Source organism: Chelonia mydas, chromosome 18 (assembly GCF_015237465.2).
Source record: "Chelonia mydas isolate rCheMyd1 chromosome 18, rCheMyd1.pri.v2, whole genome shotgun sequence".
In the NCBI taxonomy this organism is placed as follows: Eukaryota; Metazoa; Chordata; order Testudines; family Cheloniidae; genus Chelonia; species Chelonia mydas.
Genome location: NC_051258.2, coordinates 1,412,857 through 1,435,643, shown reverse-complemented (window position 1 = coordinate 1,435,643; position 22,787 = coordinate 1,412,857). Strand labels below are relative to the sequence as shown.

Sequence of the window (22,787 nt, the reverse complement as noted above, 5' to 3'; positions counted from 1 at the left end):
AGTGGAAGGGTGGATAACAGATGGACAGACAGATGAGTGGGGGGTGGATGAGAGATGGATGGAGGATAGATGGGTAGATAGGTGGGGGGTTAATAATGGGTGGATGGGGGATGGATAGGTGGGGAGATGGATGAGGGATGGGTGGGTGGATAGGTGTGGGGGTGGATGTTCAACGGATGGGGGATGGGTGTGTCAGTGGATGAGGGACGAATGGATGGGGTACAGATGGGTGGATAGGTGGGAGGGTGGATGATGGGCGTATGGGGGATTGATGGATGGATGGATAGGTGCGGGGGTAGGTGATGGGCAAACGGGGGATGGATGGGTGGATAGGTAAGGGGTGGATGATGGATGGATGGGGGACGGATGGATGGATGGATAGTTTTTGGGGTGGATGATGGGCGGATAGGGGATGGATGGATGGATGGATGGATGGATAGATAGGTGGGGGGGTGGATGATGGGCGGATGGGGGATGGATGAGTGGATAGGTGGGGGCGGTGGATGATGGGTGGGGAAGGGATCATAGAATCATAGAATATCAGGGTTGGAAGGGACCCTAGGACCTCATCTAGTCCAACCCCCTGCTCAAAGCAGAACCAATCCCCAACTAAATCATCCCAGCCAGGGCTTTGTCAAACCTGACCTTAAAAACCTCTAAGGAAGGAGATTTCACCACCTCCCTAGGGAACCCATTCCAGTGCTGCACCACCCTCCTAGTGAAAAAGTTTTTTCCTAATATCCAACCTAAACCTCCCCCACTGCAACTTGAGACCATTACTCCTCGTTCTGTCGTCTGCCACCACTGAGAACAGTCTAGACTGATCCTCTTTGGAACCCTCTTTCAGATAGTTGAAAGCAGCTGTCAAATCACCCCTCATTCTTCTCTATCAAATTAAAAAACACAGTAAAAGAACTAAAAAAGAGCCACCATGGCTTAACAACCATGTAAAAGAAGCAGTGAGAGATAAAAAGGCATCTTGTAAAAAGTGGAAGTCAAATCCTAGTGAGGTAAATAGAAAAGAGCATAAACACTGCCAAATTAAGTGTAAAAATGTAATAAGAAAAGTCAAAAAGGAGTTTGAAGAACAGCGAACCAAAAACTCAAAAGGTAATAACAAAATGTTTTTTAAGTACATCAGAAGCAGGAAGCCTGCAACTAGTGGGGCCCCCGGACAATCGAGGTACAAAAGGAGCACTTAAAGACGATAAAGTCATTGCAGAGAAACTAAATGAATTCTTTGCTTCAGTCTTCACGGCCAAGGGTGTTAGGGAGATTCCCAAACCTGAGCCATCTTTTGTAGGTGACAAATCTGAGGAATTGTCACAGATTGAAATGTCACTAGAGGAGGTTTTGGAATTAATTGAGAAACTTAACAGTAGCAAGTCACCGGGACCAGATGGCATCACCCAAGAGTTCTGAAAGAACTCAGATGTGAAATTGCAGAACTATCAACTATGGCTTGTAACCTGTCCTTTAAACCAGCTACTGTACCCAGTGACTGGAAGATAGCTAATGTAGCGCCAATATTTAAGAAGGGCTCTAGAGGTGATACTGGCAATTACAGTAAGTCTAATGTAAGTCTAATGTCAGTTCCGGGCAAATCAGCTGAAACAACAGTAAAGAATAAAAGTATCAGACACATAGAAGAACATAAATTGTTGGGAAAAAGTCAACTTAGTTTCTGTAAAGGGAGATCATGTCTTACTGATCTATTAGAGTTCTTTGAAGGGGTCAACAAACATGTGAACAAGGGGGATCCAGTGGACACAGTGTATTTAGATTTCCAGAAAGCTTTTGACAAGGTCCCTCACCAAAGGCTCTTACATAAATTAAGTTGTCATGGGATAAGAGGGAAGATCCTTTCATGGATTGAGAACTGGTTAAAAGACAGGGAACAAAGGGTAGGGATAAATGGTACATTTTCAGAATGGAGAGGGGTAACTAGTGGTGTTCCCCAAGGGTCATTCCTAGGACCAATCCTATTCAACTTATTCATAAATGATCCGGAGAAAGGGGTAAACAATAAGGTTGCAAAGTTTGCAGGTGATACTAAACTGCTCAAGACAGTTAAGACCAAAGCAGACTGTGAAGAACTTCAGAAAGTTCTCACAAAACTAAGTGATTGGGCAAGAAAATGGCAAATGAAATTTAATGTGAATAAATGTAAAGTAATGCACATTGGAAAAAATAACCCCAACTATACATACAATATGATGGGGGCTAATTTAGCTACAGCTAATCAGGAGAAAGATCTTGGAGTCATCGTGGATAGTTCTCTGAAGACGTCCACGCAGTGTGCAGCAGTCGTCAAAAAAGCAAACAGGATGTTAGGAATCATTAAAAAAGGGATAGAGAATAAGACAGAGAATATCTTATTGCCCTTATATAAATCCATGGTACGCCCACATCTTGAATACTGCATACAGATGTGGTCCCCTCATCTCAAAAAAGATATACTGGCATTAGAAAAGGTTCAGAAAAGGGTAATTCAAATGATTAGGGGTTTGGAACGGGTCCCATATGCGGAGAGATTAAAGAGGCTAGGACTTTTCAGCTTGGAAAAGAGGAGACTAAGGGGGGATATGATAGAGGTCTATAAAATCATGAGCGGTGTGGAGAAAGTGAATAAGGAAAAGTTATTTACTTGTTCCCATAATAGAAGAACTAGGGGCCACCAAATGAAGTTAATGGGTAGCAGGTTTAAAACAAATAAAAGGAAGTTCTTCTTCACTCAGCGCACAGTCAACCTGTGGAACTCCTTGCCTGAGGAGGTTGTGAAGGCTAGGACTATAAGAGGGTTTAAAAGAGAACTGGATAAATTCATGGAGGTTAAGTCCATTAATGGCTATTAGCCAGGATGGGTAAGGAATGGTGTCCCTAGCCTCTGTTTGTCAGAGGGTGGCGATGGATGGCAGGAGAGAGATCACTAGATCATTACCTTTTAGGTTCACTCCTTCTGGGGCACCTGGCATTGGCCACTGTCAGTAGACAGGATATTGAGCTGGATGGACCTTTGGCCTGACCCAGTGTGGCCATTCTTATGTTCTGCAGACTAAATAATCCGAGTTCCCTCAGCCTCTCCTCATAAGTCATGTGCACCAACCCCCTAATCATTTTTGTTGCCCTCCACTGGATGGATGGGTGGATGTGGGGGGGTGGATGATGGGCATATGGGGGATGGGTTGGTTGGTGGATGGGGGACGAATGGGTGGATAGATGTGGGGGTGGATGATGGGTGTATGGGGGATGCGTTGGTCAGTGGATGGGGGACGAATGGGTGGATAGGTGATGGTGGGCTGGGTGACGGAGGGTGATGCCCTGGTCTGACATCTGGTTGCAGCTGGAAGGAGACCTCCCCAAAGACATTTGTCTGGAGAACAACATCTTGACCATTCCATCTGTGAAGCCAGAAGATGCCGGGATCTATGTCTGTACAGCATCCAATAGGCAAGGGAAGGTGACGGCCTTCTCCATGCTCAAAGTCCAAGGTGAGCGTTCTGGGCTGGGCGCTCATGCTGCACTGGCGCCCGCAGGATGTGACCCGTGCAGCTGGGAGGGACATGTCCCTCGTGTCCCCCATTGGCGTCTTCACATTACCGCCATTGTCCTTTCTACCCCCCTGGAGGCGCCATGTGACAGAGGGTGTCCTTCCAGCTGAGGGCAAGGGGATGGGATCCCCTTCAGGACTGGCTGGCACCTTAGTAACCTCCCCGTCCTGCTGTGGCATGCACAGCACAGTCCCCACCCTGACCCAAGAGCAATGGGGGACTGAATTTCCTATCGGAGGGAGACACCAGGCTGAACCCTAGACATGCAGCCCTGAGAAGATCTACCCTTGGGCCTCGTGCATGCAGCCAGTGGGGGCACTGCTGAGCAGGCCGAGGAGGAACCCACACTGCCTCCATGGCGTTCCAAGCCCCGCCAGGCCGTGGTTACTGAACCCGAGCCTCTGCCAAGCACTGCTTAGCACCAGGCCTCCAGCCAGGCTGCACTGTCCAGTCCAGCTGCTCTTTGGGGGTCTGGGTTTCTCCAGCTGGGGCTCAGCTCTCGATGGCAGGGGGAACAGGCTCTCTGGCATCTCTCCATCTCTGCCCCCACGTTCCGTCAGAGTGGAGGTGGCAGCAGCGTGTCTGCTCATCCCCCCGCCCGTGCACACCCACAGCAGCTGAGTGCCATGTGCCCCAGCCCTGCCCAGGGAGCCGGCGATAGCCACAGCTCCATCTGGTCTGGCAGGACAGGATCCCAGACCTGAGTGCTGGCCCGGCTCCCCGTGTGTAGATCTAACTCTTGTGTCTATAGCGGCCCAAGGCCCAGGGTCAGTCTGCGCCGCTGGGGATGGGAAGGCTCCAGGCCTTGGCGCCTCTTCATGGGGGGAGCGGGGGCGGCCCTGCACACGGGTCTGTTCCGTCACGCACTGACCCACTCTCCCTCATTCCACGATTCCAGAGCGGGTGGTGCCATATTTTACTCAGAATCCTCAGACCTTCCTTGCCTTGCCCACCATCAAGGACGCCTACAAGAAGTTTGAAATCCAGATCACCTTCCGGCCAGACACTGCTGATGGTGAGCCAAGTCCATCTGAGAAACAGACACGCGTGCCCACCCAGGGACACCACGTTCCCGCAGGCGCAAGGGGTGGGGCCCTGAGCCAGGACAGGGCTGGTGGGGGTACGGAGGAGGTGAGGGCTTCTCCACTGCTAACTGCATCGGCAAGCCCCTGCCTTTGATTGTAGCCCAATGGCCCCTGTAGCACATGGGCCACTTTCTTCTTTCGCCTGCTCCTGCCTCTTCTCTCCCCGGCAGTCTGAGGGAGCCAGGCTCATTTCACTTACCTGTTCTCTTTCTCCTCCCTTCTCTCTCCGCCTTGTCCCTCTCTTGCCTCATGTGTTTCCTTTTCCATCTCTCCTCTCCCCCTCTAGCTCTCATTCTCTACTCAGGTAAGTCTGCACTCTGCTGCCTGATGACCTTTTACAGCCTCATGTGGGATTAGCTCTTAACCCTCCGCGGCCTGGGGCCAGGAGCGCTGGCCCTTTGGGTGCAGGACCCATGCACCCCCAGGGTGCCTTAAACCTGCAAACTCTGCATAGACTAACCGAGTGACTGGGGCAGGCTGGGGGTCAGCCAGGCCTGGTGCTCCCCCGTGTGTCTAACTCCTACTAGCCACAGCTGCTGCTTAACCTCCAGCGCATCTTCCTGCCTATCCCAGAGATGTCACTCTCCAGGAAGTGACATCATCCCAAAACACTAGGTGCCCAGGTCACCTTGACTGAAGTGACTCCTGCTGGCATTGCGTTACTGTGCTAATCCATGCTGCCAGCTCCATGCCTGCACCGGGTGCGGGGGCCCTTTGGGGAGTGGACAGAACTGATGGGCTGAGTCTGTTTATGGGAACACTTTCCAAGGATTGCCATGTCTCCCCTCAGGGGCCTGCACAGATACCAGATAAAAGCCTACTGTTGCTGCCAGTGAATGAAACCCATTGGCATAAGGGGTAGAGCCCTGTGTTGCTGGCTCCATCCCCACCAATGATGCACGGCGGATGGCAAAGGGCCTCCAAAGGGCCCCTGATAAAGGAGCTGACAGCAGCAGAGGATGGGTTTAACTGATGTTGATGGGGCCCCAGGCTGTCCTGAGGCTGGACTTTCCCTTATTCATGGGCTGGGCCTTCCTGCCCTTTGCAGCCCCACTATGGCTGGGTGTGAAAACCCAGAGACTTCCCCCCTTTCCCTGCACCCCCCTCTCCTTCACCTGCCTCTGCTGGCTCAGGGAGCCACCTCCTCCAAGATTGTGGAATAAAGGCCCTGCCACTAGGAATAACTAGAGTTCAACACCCGCCCCTGCCCTTCCAGTGCTGCCCACACTCGACTGACCCCATGGGCCCATGAAGCATCAGGGCTCCCACGGCATCATCCCCTCTCCTGGCTTGGAGGCTCAAGACTGTGGCCCCTCTGTTAGCAAGATATGCCCCACCAGTGCTCTGGGGTACCCCGAGGCCTAGTGCGGCTCAGCACCTCTCGCCAGGCACGCTCGCCATCAGCTAAGCCATGAGCAGAGGGCAGGGACCTCTCCCTCACCAGTGCCCTGTTCCCGCCCAGCACAGCTGCTCTGAGCCCTTTGAGGATCACAGGGGCTCCGTAGGGCCCCGGCTGTGCTGATGTATAGGGGATGCCCTGTGTTGGGGCTCTGTGATAGGGGAACCTCTGTCGGGGTGGGGCTGCCAAGGGGCAGACACAATGCCCAGCAGGCTCCATTCCCACTCAAGGGCGTGAGGCCAGGGCTGTTCCGGCCAGGTCCCCTCTGCTCAGCTGTGCTCTGGTGTTGCCCTTTCTCCAGCCTGCTGCAGTGCTGTGGTCAGGGCCTAAGTGTCTCTTGTAGCTCGTGGTGAGCAGGGGATGGGGGCTGAGTAGTGGGTGCTTCTGGCTGTGATTTGGACCCTCCCCACTCCTGGCATTTGTTGGCTTGGGTTTGGCACTTACGTCCCCCCAGCTCAGCTCCTCTGTGTTTTTGGCAGGGATGCTGCTGTACAATGGGCAGAAGAAGAGCACCGGCGCAGACTTTGTGTCCTTTGGTCTAGTGGGAGGCCGCCCGGAATTCAGGTGAGACCTGGTGATGCCAGCCCCTCCCCAGAGCCAGGCCTTCTGCCGGGAGCAGCCACAGCCTGCACCAACCTGACCAGCTCTGAGCCCTTCCTGAATCCAGGCCGCAAATCGAACAGGGCCCAGGTCCTGCCTACGGCTCCGATTGGCAGAGCTGTTGAGTAGAGCCGGTACCTAATTCTCATTCAGATGGTTGCGAACTGGCTGCCCAGATCCACTTGGTGGTTCTGAAATCCTGGCTGCCCGGATGCCATCTCCCACCCCAGGATCTGCAGTATGGCAGACACTGACAATGTGGGGAGAGCCACATAAAGCGCATCTCGTGGCTCAGGAAATGGGCGGCCCAGGGGCTGCTTCACACCAACCTCATCCTGAACCAGTGCTGAGTGCAGAAGCCAGGCTCCAGGTTGCAGCAGAGCACTGAGAAGTGCCAGGGACCCCGGGGGGAGGCGGCTCTGCTCCCTTCTCTGTCTCCCACATGCTTGATGTTGCAGGTTTGACGCCGGCTCCGGCATGGCCACGATCCGGCACCCAGCACCGATCCGACTTGGGGAGTTCCACACGGTCCGGTTATACCGGAACCTCACCCAGGGCTCCCTGGTGCTGGACAGCCACCCTCCTGTCAATGGCACGTCCCAGGTAAGAGAACGCTCATGAGGCCGCATGGGGTGAGACCAATAAGTTGGACTGCTGCAGCCTGGCCCTGCTGCCAGCAGGGCTGTGGGCCCGGCCGTGCCCTGCTGGCTCTGGCCCCCCGGAGTGGCGCTACGCCTGGGACAGCCCAGCGGGGGAGGACGTGGGGAGGCTGGATGGCTGGGGCTGTGCCTGCACAATGCACAGGGTTCTCCTGGGACCTGAGGAGGCACCAAGGGTAACCCTGACCCACTGTGCCCATCATTCTGTGCCCCCCAGGGTAAATTCCAAGGGCTGGATCTGAACGAGGAGCTATACCTCGGTGGCTATCCCGACTACACCGCCGTCGCCAAATCCGGCCTCAGCAGCGGCTTTGTGGGTGAGTGCAGGCGGCCTGGCTCCCGCTCCCCGCGCAGCCCTCTGAGACACCCGCCCCGGGGCGCCCAGTGTGGGAGCCCTGCATGTGTGTGGAGAACACCACCGTGAGATGGTGATGGAGGGATTCTGAGCCCCTTGCCCAGCAGGGTTCCTTCCTTCATTGTTCCCCAGGCACTCCGCCCAGGCCCCCTGCCTCGGCCGGATGTTTGCTGTTGCCCTTTGCCCAGCGTGCTCTGACTGCCCCTGCTCCCTTTGTCCCCCCAGGCTGTGTGCGCCAACTGCTGGTCCAGGGCGAGGAGGTGATCTTTAAGGATTTGGACTTGGGAGCTCTTGGTATTTCAAACTGTCCCACGTGCCGGGACCGGCCATGTCAGGTAACTCACTCCCTTACCACTGGCCCCTCGGGGCAGAGCTGATGCACAGTTCAGACATATGCTGGGACCCTCCTTCCCTGGGGTTGCACCAGTGTAATTGAGGGGCTTTGGCCCTAGGGGGCTCTGCTTTCCCCCATGGCATGTGCTGGCACTGGCTCCAGGGCTCCTTGTGTTGTGGGATGTCAGCAGCAGCTGGGGGCAGGGCTCTGTCCCCTCTGCAGTTCTAACCCTCTGATTGCTCCTCCCCAGAATGGAGGCATTTGCAGAGACTCGGAGAGCAGCAGCTACGTGTGCCACTGTCCACAGGAATTCACGGGGAGCAACTGTGAACACTCGCAGGCGCTGCATTGCCACCCAGGTACTGCCCCCCAGCACCGCTGCCCCATAACTACAGCACTGCCCCATAACTAAAGCACTGCCCACCCCATCACCATTGCCCCATAGCTGCAGCACTGCCCCACGGCACCGCTGCCCCATAGTTACAGCACTGCCCCATAGCAGCTCAGCAAAGGGGCCCCCCATAGCTATAGCACTGTCCCACAGCAGTTCAGCTAGAGGTCCCCCCATAGTTACAGCACTGCCCCACGGCAGCTCAGTAAGGGGTCACCCCAGCACCACTGTCCCATAGCTACAGCACTGCCCCTCGGCAGTTCAATAGGGGGGTGCTGTCACCACCCTTGGCCCAGCAGGAGCTTTGCCAGGGGCCATGGTATCTCTCAGCTGCCAGGACCTCCCAGCTGCCCCATCCATGTGAGCAGGGCATGGCCCGTCCAATGGGCTTCCCAGAGTTCCTGCACTAGGAGCCACTGGCCCGTGCTGGGAACAGGTGCTGGCCATGGCCTGACTGCGCCGCAGGAGCTGCTCCACGCCCCCCACCCTGTGCGGAGCAAGGGCACCCCCGCTGCAGCCAGAATGCCCCATCCAGGGGCTGGTGGTGACCCCCGCTCCTTTCGCCCCCTGGCCCTCCCTGCCCAGCCCTGTGCTGCCCGAATGCTGAGCCCTGTTGTACCCGTCTCCCCCAGAGGCCTGCGGACCGGATGCCACCTGCATTAACCGCGCAGACGGGCAGGGCTACCGCTGCCGCTGCCACCTGGGCAAGTCTGGGGAGACGTGCATGGAAGGTGAGTGGGCGGGCGGGTCTGGCTGGGACGGTCCTGCCCCAGTCGGAAGAACCTGCGGGTCAAAGGGCGGCTGGGGCCGGGGGCGATCCTCAGTAACACCCCCTCTCCACAGGCGTCATGGCAACCACCCCTTCCTTCAATGGGAGCAACTCGTTCATCTCCTACCCACCCCTCACCAACATCCACTACGAGCTGCGCCTCGAGGTGGAGTTCAAGCCGCTGTCCCCCAGCGGCCTCATCCTGTTCAGCGGGGGATCGGGCGCCCCCGTGGAGGACTTCGTGTCACTCGCCATGGCCAGCGGGCACGTGGAGTTCCGCTACGAGCTGGGCTCAGGTAAGGGCGCCGGGCGTTCGGGCGCGGCTGGCACTAGTCCCGCCCCAAGCGAAGATGCCTGCTGGGGCCCCAGCAGGGCTGGGTGTTGGCATCTGTCCCTCAGCCCACCCACTGGCGCTCGCCCCACCTCCCCCTGGCTGCAGGGCCGGGCCAGCTCTTGACGGGGAGGACTGTTTCTGTGGCCTCTCTGCTCTGACTGTCTGCATGGAGGCCGCTGGTGCCAGCTGCGGGGGGAGCTGTTCTGGGAGGTGCCTGCTGGGCAAGGGACGCTGCCCCACCACGCTCATTTCACCCCCAGGAAGGCCTGTCAGTTGCTGCTGCCCTGGGCTGCATTTGGGCCATGGCCAATTCCCTCAGCCCCCCAAGCCCCACACTGCACTGGCTCCCTTTCGTCACTGGCACACGGGCTCTGCGGTGCCTTCCCAGCACACAGACCTTTGTAGCCCGGGATCCAGGACCTTGCAGCCATCTGCCTTGTCACTGGCTCCTGTGCATGGCCCCTGTGATGCCCCTTGGCAGGGGCATCTGAAAGCACCCGCCGTCCTGCGAGGTCCTGACATGCCTTGGCAGGGGAGATTGCAGCTACCCTGCCACTACAGGTGAAGGAGAGACTCCTGGGGCGTGCCCTGAGCTCGGCGCCAGGCGGCGTGCCCGTCTCACCGTTCTCTCTCGCAGGCATGGCTGTGCTCCAGAGCACAGAGCCACTCGCCCTGGGCCAGTGGCACAAAGTCTCGGCAGAACGGATCAACAAGGATGGCACCCTGCAGGTAGACAGCAGCAAGCCGGTGAAGAGGTCCTCCCCGGGGAAGAGCCAAGGGCTCAACCTCCGCACGCCTATGTACCTGGGCGGGGTGGACAAATCTGTCACGCTGCCTGCAGCCGCCAGCATCAGCTCAAGCTTCCATGGCTGCATTGGGGAGGTGAGTCACACCCTTCTGGAGTCACTCCTGAGCCTTACAAGGAGTGGAGTCAGAGGAGGTGGCGGGCTGGGAGCCAGGACTCCTGGGTTCGATCCCCGGCACTGGAAGAGGAGTGGGCCCTAGAGGGGTGAACAGGGGCAGGCTGGGAGCCAGGACTCCTGGGTTCTATTCCTAGTGGTGCCATTGACTCTGGAAGTGGTTTACAAACACCAACCCCAACAGCCCCATAGGGGGCAGGCGAACCCCTTCCTATTTAGCAACGGGGGACCGACGGCTCAGCTTGGGGCAGCCTGGGACCAGGTCATGCACTGAGTGGCTCCTGGGCAGCCTGGATCACATATACTGTGTTCTCTACCCAGCTCTGAAAGGGCCCTTCTGTGCCAGTGCAGCCTGCCCAGTTTGGGGCAGTGCCAGCCTCCTCAGTGTAGGCCCCAGAGCCCCTAGAATCATAGAATATCAGGGTTCGAAGGGACCTCAGGAGGTCATCTAGTCCAACCCCCTGCTCAAAGCAGGACCAATCCCCATTTAAATCATCCCAGCCAGGGCTTTGTCAAGCCTGACCTTAAAAACCTCAAAGGAAGGAGATTCCACCACCTCCCTAGGTAACCCGTTCCAGTGCTTCACCACCCTCCTAGTGAAAAAGTTTTTCCTAATATCCAACCTAAACCTCCCCCATTGCAACTTGAGACCATTACTCCTTGTTCTGTCATCAGCTACCACTGAGAACAGCCGAGCTCCACCCTCTTTGGAACCCCCTTTCAGGTAGTTGAAAGCAGCTATCAAATCCCCCCTCATTCTTCTCTTCTGCAGACTAAACAATCCCAGTTTCCTCAGCCTCTCCTCATAAATCATGTGTTCCAGTCCCCTAATCATTTTTGTTGCCCTCCGCTGGACGCTTTCCAATTTCTCCACATCCTTCTTGTAATGTGGGGCCCAAAACTGGACACACTACTCCAGATGAGGCCTCACCAATGTCAAATAGAGGGGAACGATCACGTCCCTTGATCTGCTGGCAATGCCACTATTTATACACCCCAAAATGCCATTGGCCTTCTTGGCAACAAGGGCACACTGTTGACTCATATCCAGCTTCTCGTCCACTGTAACCCCTAGGTCATTTTCTGCAGAACTGCTGCCGAGCCATTCAGTCCCTAGTCTGTAGCCGTGCATGGGATTCTTCCATCCTAAGTGCAGGACTCTGCACTTGTCCTTGTTGAACCTCATCAGATTTCTTTTGGCCCAATCCTCTAATTTGTCTAGGGCCCTCTGTATCCTATCCCTGCCCTCCAGCGTATCTACCTCTCCTCCCAGTTTAGTGTCATCTGCAAACTTGTTGAGGGTGAAATCCACGCCATCCTCCAGATCATTAATGAAGATATTGAACAAAACCGACCCCAGGACCGACCCTTGGGGCACTCCACCTGATACCAGCTGCCAACTAGACATAGAGCCATTGATCACTACCCGTTGAGTCCGATAATCTAGCCAACTTTCTGTCCACCTTATAGTCCATTCATCCAGCCCATACTTCTTTAACTTGCTGGCAAGAATACTGTGGGAGACTGTGTCAAAAGCTTTGCTAACGTCAAGGAACAACACGTCCACTGCTTTCCCCTCATCCACAGAGCCAGTTATCTCGTCATAGAAGGCAATTAGATTAGTCAGGCATGACTTGCCCTTGGTGAATCTATGCTGACTGTTCCTGATCACTTTCCTCTCCTCTGAGTGCTTCAGAATTGATTCCTTGAGGACCTGTTCCATGATTTTTCCAGGGACTGAGGTGAGGCTGACTGGCCTGTAGTTCCCAGGATCCTCCTCCTTCCCTTTTTTAAAGATGGGCACTACATTAGCCTTTTTCCAGTGTTCTGGGACCTCCCCCGATTGCCATGAGTTTTCAAAGATAATGGCCAATGGCTCTGCAATCACATCCGCCAACTCCTTTAGCACTCTCGGATGCAGTGCATCCGGCCCCATGGACTTGTGCTCGTCCAGCTTTTCTAAATAGTCCCGAACCACTTCTTTCTCCACAGAGGGCTGGTCACCTCCTCCCCATGCTGGGCTGCCCAGTGCAGCAGTCTGGGAGCTGACCTAGTTCATGAAGACAGAGGCAAAAAAAGCATTGAGTACATTAGCTTTTTCCACATCCTCTGTCACTAGGTTGCCTCCCTCATTCAGTCAGGGGCCCACACTTTCCTTGACTTTTTTCTTGTTGCTAACATACCTGAAGAAACCCTTCTTGTTACTCTTAACATCTCTTGCTAGCTGCAACTCCAGGTGTGATTTGGCCTTCCTGATTTCACTCCTGCATCCCCGAGCAATATTTTTATACTCTTCCCTGGTCATTTGTCCAATCTTCCACTTCTTGTAAGCTTCTTTTTTGTGTTCAAGATCAGCAAGGATTTCACCATTAAGCCAAGCTGGTCGCCTGCCATATTTACTATTCTTCTACACATCTGGCTAAACCCAGGGAGGCCCCGGGCACTGAGTCTGAGGGAGCCTGTGTGCCGGTGACACGGCGTCTCCTTTCCCTTCCCCCAGGTGTCGATCAACGGGAAGAAGGTGGACATCTCCTACAGCTTCCTGCAGAGCCGGGGCATCACCCAGTGCTATGACAGCTCGCCCTGCGACCGCAGGCCCTGCCTGCACGGCGCCACCTGCATGCCCACCGGCGAGTACGAGTTCCAGTGCCTCTGCCAGGATGGCTTCCGAGGTGGGCGCGCCTTGTCCCCGCAGCTGGAGCATGGGCAGGGCTGGGACACCTCTGTGCACCGGGGCACTGCCACCTGCCCTGCCAAGGGCCCAGGGACGGCTGGCAGCAGATTGCAGCCCCACCACTGGAGTGAGGAGGGGCCCTGAACTGGGCATCCCCACTCATAGGATGCCACTCGGGGATGTGCCCAGGGTGGGTCCCCCACAGCTGGGGTCCCCTCTCCCTGGGGATCCGTGACATGGGGCAGGAGTGTGTGTGCGTGTGTGTGTGTTTGTCTGTGCTCACACGGGTGTGCCTGCCCCTTGTGGGGAGGCCCAGCGAGAGGCCCTGCCCACAACCCCCCGGCTGTCTCTCCACAGGCAATCGCTGCGAGCTCTCCGAGGATCAGTGCCTGCTCAGGAACCCCTGCCTGAACGGTGGGATGTGCAAGGCAAATCAGTGCCTATGCCCGGCCGGCTTCTCGGGGACCTACTGCGAGCAGGGTAAGCAGACTGGGGCTGGCGGGCAGGGAGCTGCCTCACCCGCCCCTCACACAGCCCCAGGGGACCTGCCAGGCATCTAGCCAGGCCCTTAGAGGGCGGCAGGTGCTACAGCAGGGCAGCAGAAGGCCTCTGGGCGCTGTGGGTGCAGGGGGAGGGGAGGAGTCAGAGTGCGGCTCGGGGGCCTGTAGAGACCAAGGGAGGGAACCAAAGCTGAGTGTACAGGGGGACAGGGGTGGGCAGCAGCATGGCCGGGGCTGGGAGGATGGTGAGTCAGCATATCTGGAGCTGGGGGGGTCAGGTGGCAGCGCATCGGGGCCTCGGGGTCTTGAAGGAAGCAGTGTGCCATGGCTTGGGAATCTGGGGGGCAGCGTGTGTTCGGGACTGGGACTGGGGGCAGCGTGTGCTCGGGGCTGGGACTGGGGGCAGTGTGTGCTCGGGGCCGGGGGGGCAGCGTGTGCTCGGGACTGGGGCTGGGGGGCAGCTGGTCTGGTTTGGAGCGTAGCACTTGGTACCCCCAGCCCTGTGCAGTGGAGAGACCAGCGGGGAGCCGGCACCAGGGCCCAAGCTGGCAGGGCTGCGGGGGCTCCCTGGCTGGGCCAAGCCCTCTGCCTGCTCCCTGGCGTGGAGCAGCGCTCGTGCCATGTGCTGCTCCGCTGCGCTGTGTTCCCTGTAACCCACGTCTGTCTCTGCTGCATGCAGGCCTGGCCCTGGCGGCGCTGGACCGTGAGTGGGCCCTGGAGGGCAGCGGGGGAAACGGTACGGTACCTACTTTTCTTGGCATCTCACCCACCGCCTCTCTCCTTCCCCCTCATTGTACTAGCAACACCCATGGGCATCCTGGCCCAGCGGCTCTCAGGTTCCTTGCGGGGGGTGGCCAAGGGCGGGGGGGCAGCTCACCCCAGGCGGTGGGCTTCAATGAGCTGCAGGGGGGGAAGCGTCAGGAAGCAGCGCTGGCTGACCTGTGCTCACCCCCTCGCCCCAGGGCATCTGCGGCAGGGGCAGGCCCAGCTCCTTACAGAGGGTCCTGGGCGCAGCTGGGTTAATGGTAAGCCCAGATGTGGGACGGGGCGGCTCCCAGCGCCCGCTGCTGTCTGATCCCAGCTTTCGCCCTGCAGATGCCCCAGGCCAGTACGGAGCCTACTTCCAGGACAGTGGCTACCTCGCGCTCCCCCGGCACTTGCTGCCCCACAGGTGAGTGGGCCCCTATGCTGGGCAGGGGAAGGAGGGGCATGGCCCCATTGCCCACGTGCCGTCTGTGTTCAGGAAGGCCCGGAGCTCCCAACATGTGCGATCGGGGCAAGCGCTGGCTCCGGCTCCCAGTGCCAGCCACGCGGTGTTCCGCATAGCCGGGGAGGGAGCCTGGAGCGTGAGCTGGGCAGGCCGCTCCGTGAGCAGCCATCTCACCAAGCCCCACCAGAGGCCATGTGGCCTGGCTCTGGGGGCAGAGGAATGGCAGAGCTGGGCCCTGGTCGGGGGACTGGAGGCTGGGGGGGCAGGGCTCCTGGGGCATGCCATGATCTGGTCTCTGCCCCCCCCGGCCCGTATACCCTGGGGCCCAGGGCTGACAGCTGCTGCCTTCTCCTTGCAGTCACCCCAAGTCTCCAGAGACCATTGAGCTGGAAGTGCGCACCCGCTCCCCGAACGGACTCCTCCTTTGGCAGGGCGTGGTGAGTCACGCTGGGGGCTGGGCTCCACGGCCCTTGCTATGTGGGGGGATGCTCGGGGTGAGCACAAGGCGGAGAGGAGCTGGGCTGGGGCAGGTGGGAACCAGGCCAGCATGGGTGGCTGGGGCAGGTAGGAGATGGGTGGGTGACGGGGAAGGGCTGTCTGGGCTCCCAGGCCGGATCCAGAGGGAGAGGTGGGAGGGGCAGGTCGGAGACGAGGGCAGCCCGGGCAATGAAAGCCCAGAGGTGAGCATGGTTCCAGCATGCCTTGCGGGACTGGGTTCCAGGGCTGAGGGCGGCACCAGGGACGGGCTGCAGCCATGTCCTCGGCCAGGGCGACTCCATCTACCGCACTTGCTGGCCTGGAGTTCTGCAGCGGTGGGTTGAGAGCAGCCAGCAACGGGGGAAGAGGGGCCAGCGCGTGAGGCAGGACGGAGCTGGGCACACCCCACTGGGGAGAGGGCCAGGGCATCCCAGATGGCTGAGAGGGCAGCTGCTTCTCGCTCAGCACTTGGGAGCACAGTGAGCCCCTCAGGGGCCTATGGGCTGCGGGGAGCCAGGATGGAGGGCAGGGCTAGGTGCATGGGCCCTCAGGAAGGGCAGAGCATGCAGAGTAGCCAGCTTCCTGGCTGCCCTCTGGAGAGGAGGGAGAGGGGCCTTGTTTCCGCAGCTCGGCCTGGGGCAGAGGAGGAGCAGGGCACAGGGGAATCTGTTGGGTGCCAGGCGGGTCTGACCAGCAGTGCCCCCTGCTGTCAGTTGGGGGATTGGCTGCTGAGTGTGATCAGGACACCCATCCACGGGCTGCTCCCTCCCCGGCTATGGCATGGGCTGGAACCCGGCTCCAGTCTGGACTCACATCCTATCCACCCACACTGTCTGACCTGCCTGCGCATGCATGAAGCCGGCCTGTGCCTCCTGTCTCAGGCCAGAGAGCCAGGCCTGTACTAATCTGCCATGCTCAACTGCTCATTCCATGCCACGCCGGGCTGGCGTCGCCCAAGGGTACTACTCCCTGAGCCGTGCCATGGCTGCCAGGCTCCCTATCACCTCCCTGGTGCATGCTGCTTCACTGGCCATGGGCATTTCACCGCCCTGTTGCACGTTTCTCCTCCAGGTGACGGGGCAGCCTGCTCTCAAGCCACATGCTACTAACGAGGTATTTACTGCAGTGCCCTCGGGCGCTGGGCCTGACACCAAATGGGGAGCAGCCGTGGGGCTTACGGCCTCCAGGATAACCAGGCTGTGCTTGCTGCAGGGGCGCAAGTTTGCATGAGCACCAGCATGCACCCCGGCCAGGGACATCCGGGGAGCCCCAACTAGCTATCACTCCCTGCGACTCGGCCCCTGACAGCCATGTCCCCCACTTGTCCCCAGCCGCGCAGGGGTGGGATTTCCCACGCCCCGCGGGCAGTGCAGCTGGCTGCCCATGCAGGCGTTCCCCATTGTACGGGGTCAGTCGGAGCATCCAGCCCAGTGTTGCCAAGAAGCTCTGCAGGTGAGCGTGCGCCGCTTGTTGGCTGCTTCATGGGCCCCACGGCGCTGGCTGGCTCATGCCCTGGGCCCAGCCGGACCCGTTCCCGGATGGCAGGCAGGGCCCAGGGCTCCCGGGCTGGCTCCTGAGCAGGGTCCCAGCCAGACAGGAGACAGCAGTCTCATAATGCCTCTCTCTGGCAGGAGCAAGGGCAGAACGGCAAAGCCAAAGACTTCATCAGCCTCGGCCTGAGAGATGGACACCTGGTGTTCAGGTGAGCATGGCCTGGTGCCAGCCGAGGAGCAAATGGCCATGTGTCCCTTGAAGCACCCCTTCTGCCAGCCAGGGAGCATGTCCAGAGCACAAGCTAGAAACCCCAGAGCTCCTGCCTTGGGACCCCAGATCCACCTGCCCTGGGCCCACCTTCTCCCTGCCCCCAGGTCCACCTCCCCCCGGCATCCCAGATCCACCTTCCCACTGTTCCTAGGACCCCGGACCCACCTGCCCCCAGGACCCCGACCCACCTTCCCCCTAACCCAGGACCCCAGATCCACCTCTCCCTGGAACCCCAGACCCACCTTCCCTCTACACCTGGGACCTTGGACCTACCTGCACCCTGGATCCACATTCCCCCTGCCCAGGATCCCAGACCCACCTTCTCTCCCCACTTCTTTCACGTCAGATCCACTCTCCCATCTCTGAGACCCTAGACCCGCCCCTGAGCCCCACCCCCAGGGTCCCAGAACCACCCTTCCCCGGTCTCCCCCAGACCCCACTGCCCCAGAGCACTGGGTAATGCAGACACTGCTTCCCCCTCCCCCCCATCGCTAGTGCTGGGTAATGGGTGGATGCTGTTGTTTCCCTGCCTCCCCCCCCACCCCCCCGAGCACTGGTTTATGCGGACGCTGGCTCCTGGCAGTGGGTGCTAATACCAGCTGTTCTCCCTGCAGTTACCAGCTGGGCAGCGGCGAAGCCAGCATCGTCTCTGAGGACCCAATCAACGATGGAGAGTGGCACAGAGTGACGGCCGTTCGGTGAGGGGCCCCAGGGCTTAGCTCAGCACCGTCCTACAGCCAGACATCCCCCTGGGAAGGGAGGGGGAGGGAGCCATCCCACGGCAAGGCAGCCCTCTAGCTATTCTGGAAGCGTCCTTAGTCCTGGGCTCCCCCTGCACAGGGGCTGAGCCAGGCTGCAGCCTGGAGCCAGGGAGCCCAGTGGGGTGGCAGGGGAGTCACTGGTGTCAGTGGGCGCAGCTCCCCCATGGTCGATCATCCTGCCCCCTCACTCCCGGCTGGGATGGGGGCTGGCCCTGGACGAGCCTGGCTCACACCTGTCTCTGTGTCCTGCAGGGAAGGCAGGCGGGGCTCCATTCAGGTGGATGGCGAGGAGCTGGTGAGCGGGGAGTCGCCAGGCAGCAACATCATGGTGAACACCCAAGGCAGTGTGTACATAGGTGAGGCTGGGCTGGCGCCCTGGGGACCTGCAGGGCACGAGCGGACGGGCTGTATGGGACTTGGCAGACCTGGGTGTACTTGGGTGGGGGGGAGAGGAACTGGGGCTCTCCCCTGCCCGTTAGCCGGACACTCCTGCCCAGGGACCTAATGCCCAGGAGCCCTGTCTGAGCCAGCACCACCGCTTCTGGAACGGAAGAAGGAGTGAGAGGGCTGCCAGGCCGGGCACTTCCCATGGCGGGATAGGGCCAGCAGAGCCCAGGTGTGTCACATGGTGCGATTCTGCACTGGGGAGCAGCAGAAGCAACACTCACGGTTTTGGGATGCGCTGAGAGGATCATGGTCACTTGGGGAATTCCCATAAACCCCCCTCCCAAGAAGGGAGGGAAGGGTCTAGTGATTAGAGCAGGGGAGGGGAGGGGGTTCCATCCCCAGCTCTGCCCCTCGCCCCGTGTGTGTCCTTAGCTCGCTCCATGCCTCGGTTTCCCCACCTCTCCATGTGAACAGGACGTAAGAGCTGCCGTGCGGGGTCTGACTCATCCGTCCAGCCTGCTCTCTGACAGGCCATGAAGAGCAGTGGGCCATGTGGAGTGATCCAGTCCCGGCTGTGGCCATTGGAGCCCTCGGGACAGCCTGGGGCTGCCCCCAGCGGTGTCTTTGGGAGCTGACTGTTTCTCCTCTCGCCCCCAGGAGGCGCTCCTGCCATCCGAGCCCTGACCGCCGGCAAGTTCCGCTCCGGAATCACAGGGTGCATTAAAAACCTGGTGCTGAGCCACGAGCAGCCGGGCCAGCCGCCGCGGCAGCCCATTGACTTGCAGCATCACTCGGAGGCGGGAGTTAACATGCAGGAGTGCCCCTCATAGGCTGGCTGCCACCGGCCCCGTCCGCCGCCGGCCCCGTCCGCAGGCCGATTGGGGGACCTCGGCTGCTTATTATTACGATGATTCATTTTTGTAAAGAAACCCAGAGGAAAATGGAGCTTCGCTGCTACCCCAAGCGAGTGGGGGAAGGGTTTGTTTGTGTGATTGGCGCGTGGCAGCAGGGGGCAGCCCCGCCTCCCGCCAGCCCCACGGGAACGCGGACCCTTCGGACCTGAGGAGACGTGGATTTGACCCAACCGCCATGGGCCCGTGGCCATAGACAGCCGGGAGCCCAACCCAGTGCCAGCCCCTCCACGTCCCACGGGATGGGGAGCCCACCCCTCTGCCTTCCAGCTTCAGCACTCGGAGCGTGTGCCCCTGAGCTGGGCGGGAAGGAGGGTGCCAGCTGGCTCTGCTGTGCCCCATGCCTGCTGAGGGACGGGGGTCCGGGGAGACGGGGCATCTTTTCTCCTCTAGGGAGAGATGGGATCCACATTCATCCTTCCAGAGTTAGGAGAGTGGGATCGAAGTCACAGCCCACCTTGCAGGTGGCACACCTCACCCCGCTCGGGGGGAATCGACAGGAGATCCTGCCCCCTCTCTCCGGGAGCAGTGAGGGGGCAGGCAGGGGGCTCCCAGCCTGGTCACCCCCACCCCCTCCATTCCATGGGCCAGCACTACAGGAGCCAGCAGGCCAGGGCAGGGGTTCCCACCAGGATCTGGTCTGTTTACACTGGCCGTCCCCATTGCCTCAGCCACACTCCAGCACCCGCACCACGGCTGCCCCAAGCCACCAGCTGAGCTGTCTCCCTAGACCCTCACCCGGAGGGTCGTGCCCGCAGAGCAGGAGGGCAGGGGCAGGCTCCTGGAGGGGCAGGCCCCGGGAGCAACAACAGCTCATGCTGCAGGGTACCCTGGCCAGCATCCCGCATGCACAGCTGGGGCCCAGGCATGACGGCAGCCCCATGGCTCACTCCAGGGCCCCGCAGAGAGACCAGTGGTGGCGGCAGGAGCATCCCATGAGCAGAGGCTGTTACGTGTCCCTGTGGACAGCAACGCAGACCAGCCCTCGGGGCTGGATTGGGACCCCCCCAAAGATCATTCCTCCCCAGTCAGACGGGCGGACAGACGCAAGTGCCTTACTAGCAGCAGGACCCTCTGGGGTCCGGGCTGCCCCTATTCACCCAACAACCATTGGGCAGACCCTTGAAAGCTGCCCACCCATTCCCTGCCCTGCCCTGCCTGGCAGGGGGCGTTCCCTGCTCTGGAGCCATCTGCTCACAGGACAATCTTCGCTCACTGCTCTTGAGGCTCTGCCAGGTCCAGAACTAAGCACTCACCCAGCGCCGAGCCCTGCAAATCGCGCCCCCGACTGCACTGGCTGGAGCTTGCCCAGCATCACATAGTGGGACAGAGACAACTCGGCCTAGGCAGTGGCAGGCTGGGCAGATCAGCCCGCTGCAAACAGCCCTTTGCCCCAGCCCACCACCAGCTCCCTGAGCAGAACCGGGAGCTCCAAGGGCACCTGTTCTACCAGAGCCCAGCCAATGTCACCTCTCTGCCTTGGGTGACGTCCCGCCCCGGGGCAAGGCGCCAGCACACGGCAGAGCTCCCGCTGCCACTGCCCTGCGTTGCCCTTCTGTCCGGGGCGGCTGCCACCCCAGAGACCGGCAGGGAGCCGGGCTGCTTGTGTTCCTGCCATTCAGATGGCGTCCTAACGCACCCGACCCCAGACCGCGTCCGGCTCGTGCTGTTTCACTGGATTCTTATTAAACGACAAGTAACGCCTGAGCTGTCTGTCGGAGGGTGAGCTGCACCTCGCCCCGTGTGTCTGCTTCGGGCGCCTGCCAGCCGGGCCAGGACTCAATCCAGGGGGTGTTAGCAGTTGTCCCATGGGTCCCTCTTTGTTAACGAGTCACCAAACAGCTGCTAGTGAGGGGGCAGGCAGGGGGCTGGATGCAGACTCTGGCAGGGCCCCACCAGTCCTATGGGCCCATTAAGCCGAGCCAGCACCTGGTGGGGCTTCATGTGGGGGTGTGATGGGAGCCAGGCGAAGGCCACGCTCCTCTTCCACTGGCTGGGGAGCAGCGTTTGCCTGGGGGTGTTTGGGCTAGGGCCCTGGCCCCTGCTGGACCTGCCAGCCCTGCTTGCCCCCGTCCCAGAGCCTCCGTTGGGGAGCCCAGCTGCAGCCGGATGGAGCCGGTGCTGTTTGTGCAGGAGCTGGGGGAAATTCCCAGGGCCCCTTTAGCAGAAGATGGGGGTTGGTCACTGTTCCTAAATAAGCCGTGCTGAACCAGATTGTCTGGGGCACCATGGCTCCACCTCAACCCACCGGGGGCAGGGGCACTGCACCACACCAGCTTGGTAGCAAGGCAAGAGGGGCAGGGGCCTGGCCGCAGGCAGAACTGCCCCAGGGGCAGGCTGGGGGGGGTCAATCCCAGCCCATCCCAGTCATTGTGGGCCAGGCTCTAACCAGCCCAAAGCCGGTGCTGGATTCTCCCTGAAAAGGCTCGGAGCTGCTCTGCTCAGCCTGAACCGTCTCAGGGATGGGGCTGCCCCACTGCGCTGTGGGAGTGCCCCAGAGCGACGGGCCCGGTGCCTGGCTTCCCAGCCTCAGCCGGGTCACGCAGGGGGCAGCAGTGGCCATTGGTGTCGGCTCTCCTGGGCCTGGTTTCCAGTGGGGCCGAATGCCGGCAGCTCCTGGGGCTGCAGAGGAGTTCGGGGGCTTGGAGCTGCTGCCAAATCTGGCCCTCAGCACAGACCGGGCACCTGGAAAACAAGGTGCCCCAAAGCGTCTGCTTGTGACAAGGTGGGTGCAGCTCCCCAGGAAATGGCCAGGCCTGGTCACCCCAAAGCTCTTGCAATAGCGTGACCCCAGCAACCCGGGCCGTACTAGTGATGCCCACCCAGCCCTCCCCGCTTGCAGGGCCAGCTCAGGGCTGGGCGCACACAGCTCCCAAGCAAAGGGTGGGCTTGTTTTATTAGTGCTGGGCTCACATCCTCCGCCAGCTGCACCCCACAGGGTGGGACAATGCGGTTGGTGCGGCAGGCGTCACAACAACACTCACAAGCAGATCTGGGGGGCGCGCGGCCTGCCCCCAGCCACGCCGTGCTCAAAGGCCGGGGGCCAAGCCCCACCCAGGCCAGTGACTCCGTCGCTCCCTCCGCCACCCGCAGCGCTCGCTGGGGCAGCTCCCGGGCTCCCGAGCAGCCCTCTGGGCCCTTGTGTTTTGGAGGCTGCCGCCTCTGGGGGAAGGCACATGGGGCCTGGCCCGTGCCTATGGGAGTGGGCAGAGCGGGTAGTGGGAGCTGCCCCATCCCCTCTCATCTCCCCCCACCCACCCCCGCTGGTATCCGCAGCCCGTCCTGCCGTGACCCAAGCCAGCAGAGGGCACGGGCAGGAAAGGTCGGATCCCTGCTCCTCCGGCCAGGGGGAGGCCCAGTGCCCACCCCCGGGCAAAGACGGCACGGCTGCATCAGAGGGGCAGGTCGTCGCTGGGCTGCGGCGTCACTTTGCCGGAACAGCCATGGTTCCTGTGGGCACAGCTGCGGGGGCAGAGCTGGCACGAGGCCCACACGGAGTTGCAGCCAGGCAGGAACCGGCAGGCACCGAGTCTCCAGACAAACCAGCCAGGGGACCAGCAGCACCAGAGCAGGAGGGCTGAGCCCACGCCCAGCCCCAGGAGGATGTAGAGGGGCAGCAGGGAGCCCGAGCTCCTCTCACCTGGAGAGGAAGGAAAAGGGCTGGGGCAGTGAGTGCCAGGTGCCTCCCTTCTGCTCCCCAGCACTG

The 22,787-nt window shown here is 60.1% G+C and overlaps 2 protein-coding genes across 4 annotated transcripts in view; one reads left to right on the top strand and one right to left on the bottom strand.

The window, feature by feature from the left end:
- The window catches only part of HSPG2 (heparan sulfate proteoglycan 2), a 174,307-nt gene extending 153,519 nt beyond the window's left edge, over positions 1–20,788 (top strand). The window contains 19 exon segments of the mRNA XM_043531753.1: positions 3,344–3,491; positions 4,450–4,566; positions 6,515–6,599; positions 7,094–7,238; positions 7,512–7,611; positions 7,875–7,984; positions 8,234–8,342; positions 9,007–9,105; positions 9,218–9,439; positions 10,115–10,359; positions 12,898–13,069; positions 13,429–13,551; positions 14,251–14,307; positions 14,667–14,742; positions 15,140–15,218; positions 16,890–16,960; positions 17,637–17,720; positions 18,036–18,139; positions 18,828–20,788. Coding sequence (XP_043387688.1) covers positions 3,344–3,491; positions 4,450–4,566; positions 6,515–6,599; positions 7,094–7,238; positions 7,512–7,611; positions 7,875–7,984; positions 8,234–8,342; positions 9,007–9,105; positions 9,218–9,439; positions 10,115–10,359; positions 12,898–13,069; positions 13,429–13,551; positions 14,251–14,307; positions 14,667–14,742; positions 15,140–15,218; positions 16,890–16,960; positions 17,637–17,720; positions 18,036–18,139; positions 18,828–19,000 — 2,319 coding nt within the window. The 3' untranslated portion in view covers positions 19,001–20,788.
- Positions 20,789–21,953: 1,165 nt separating this feature from the next.
- LDLRAD2 (low density lipoprotein receptor class A domain containing 2) overlaps positions 21,954–22,787 on the bottom strand; it is a 39,399-nt gene continuing 38,565 nt past the window's right edge. For all 3 annotated transcript variants that reach the window (XM_043531854.1, XM_027833541.3, XM_043531853.1), the window contains one exon: positions 21,954–22,721. In XM_043531854.1, coding sequence (XP_043387789.1) covers positions 22,474–22,721 — 248 coding nt within the window. In that variant the 3' untranslated portion in view covers positions 21,954–22,473. The remainder of the gene's footprint in view (positions 22,722–22,787) is intronic.